We start from the raw sequence: 1,456 nt of genomic DNA on the forward strand, positions 1-1,456 counted from the left end.
ACTGCACCCTGACTGGTTTGTGTCTTCCCTGTGACCCTTCTGTAAGGGGATGTCCCATTGTCTACAGATGGCATAGCCAGGGTTTTGAGGATGCTGCTGAACCGGGCAGTGTTTCATTCTGCCGTGCGTGGGACCACTATGCGTCAGCATCGACTCAATGGTGCCCGACCATCACAACAGCTGAAGTCCATACGGGCTCTTTGGGTGGGACAAACGGTTAAGCATTGGACAACTACTAGGGCTTCCAATCACGCAGAAGCACCTTGGGAAAAACACCTGGAGATTTGCCTCTGAAAGGTCACAGCCTTGAACAGGTCTGTTCTTTTTAATAAATCATTTTATTGGGGGCTCTTACAGCTCTTATCACAATCCATACATCCATCGTCAAGCACATTTGTACATATGTGGCCATCATCCTTTCAAAAGATTGTCTTTCTATTTGAGCCCTTGGTATCAGCTCCTCACCCCCCACCCCTCTTTGGGACCCCTTGATAAATGATAATTATTTTTTCTTTCTCTTTTAAAAAACAGTTTAATTGACACTTGGTTCACATATCATACCATTCAATAGATCCACCATATCATGAAGGGCTGTACATACAATTTTGACCTCAATCAATTTTAGCAACTAGCACACTCGGTCTTACACACACACACACACACACACACACACACACACGGATTCACTGGTTACAGAAAGCTTCAGCTCCTCACAGCTTAGCTGTGCATAATGCACAGAAGTAGAAAAAGATATCTTTCTTATGGGTCACCGTCAAGGTTGCAGCTCTATAAATGTGGGGGTGGGAGGAGGAGGTTGGCACAGCATGAAATAAATGAAGACAGAGGGGGGCACTTGATGCATAAACAAAGTCTAGGTGGGATGGGGGAACTGAGGGCTCAGACACACTGGTCTCCACTGGCGACACATTTTAGGTCCCGTGTGAGCAGGCGGAAGAGGTTCAACGTGACTGAAGCTGCCAGGCAGCTTCGGGACTCTGTGTGTGTGTGTGTGTGTGTGTGTGTGTGTGTGTAGGGTGGGCAATGAGGCAGTTGTCTCCCACCATCGGCCTCCTCCCCGACTCAGGACCCTGGCTCCCCCCTCCCAGTCCCTCACCTTCTTCTCGGTCTCCTGGAGCCTGTGCAGCCAGCGGTGGAGGCGGCCCCGGGCCTGGGGCCCTGCTGTGGGCTGAGCTGGGGTCTGTGGGGAGGGAAGGGGTGGTGTGAGGCAGGGCCTGGTGGCACAGGGGTGGGTCCCGCAGGGCCAGAGCCCACAGAAGGGGCTTGGGCTCCCTGAGGACTCACACATGCCAGGAGTTCCGAGCGGATGTGGCTCAGGGTGTGAAGGGGCTGGTCCAGGAGAGTCCCCAGGGCTGACTTGTCCACAGTCTCTAGGACCTTCAGCGTCAGGGCCAGCTCAGCCTCCAAGGCCACAGGGCGCTCCCACACCTGAGGAGAG

At 53.0% G+C, this 1,456-nt stretch overlaps 1 protein-coding gene across 1 annotated transcript in view; it reads right to left on the reverse strand.

Moving 5' to 3' along the window:
- Positions 1-897: 897 nt before the first annotated feature.
- The window catches only part of LOC101642172 (interferon lambda-3), a 3,903-nt gene continuing 3,344 nt past the window's right edge, over positions 898-1,456 (reverse strand). The window contains exons 3-5 of the mRNA XM_045292705.1: positions 1,303-1,446; positions 1,115-1,198; positions 898-993 (exon numbers count right to left, since the gene is read on the reverse strand). Of these exons, the coding sequence (XP_045148640.1) occupies positions 898-993; positions 1,115-1,198; positions 1,303-1,446 (324 nt within the window). The remainder of the gene's footprint in view (positions 994-1,114; positions 1,199-1,302; positions 1,447-1,456) is intronic.

The sequence above is a fragment of the Echinops telfairi genome, unplaced genomic scaffold (assembly GCF_000313985.2).
Source record: "Echinops telfairi isolate 266 unplaced genomic scaffold, ASM31398v2 ScPeMD7_655;HRSCAF=1070, whole genome shotgun sequence".
NCBI lineage: Eukaryota > Metazoa > Chordata > Mammalia > Afrosoricida > Tenrecidae > Echinops > Echinops telfairi.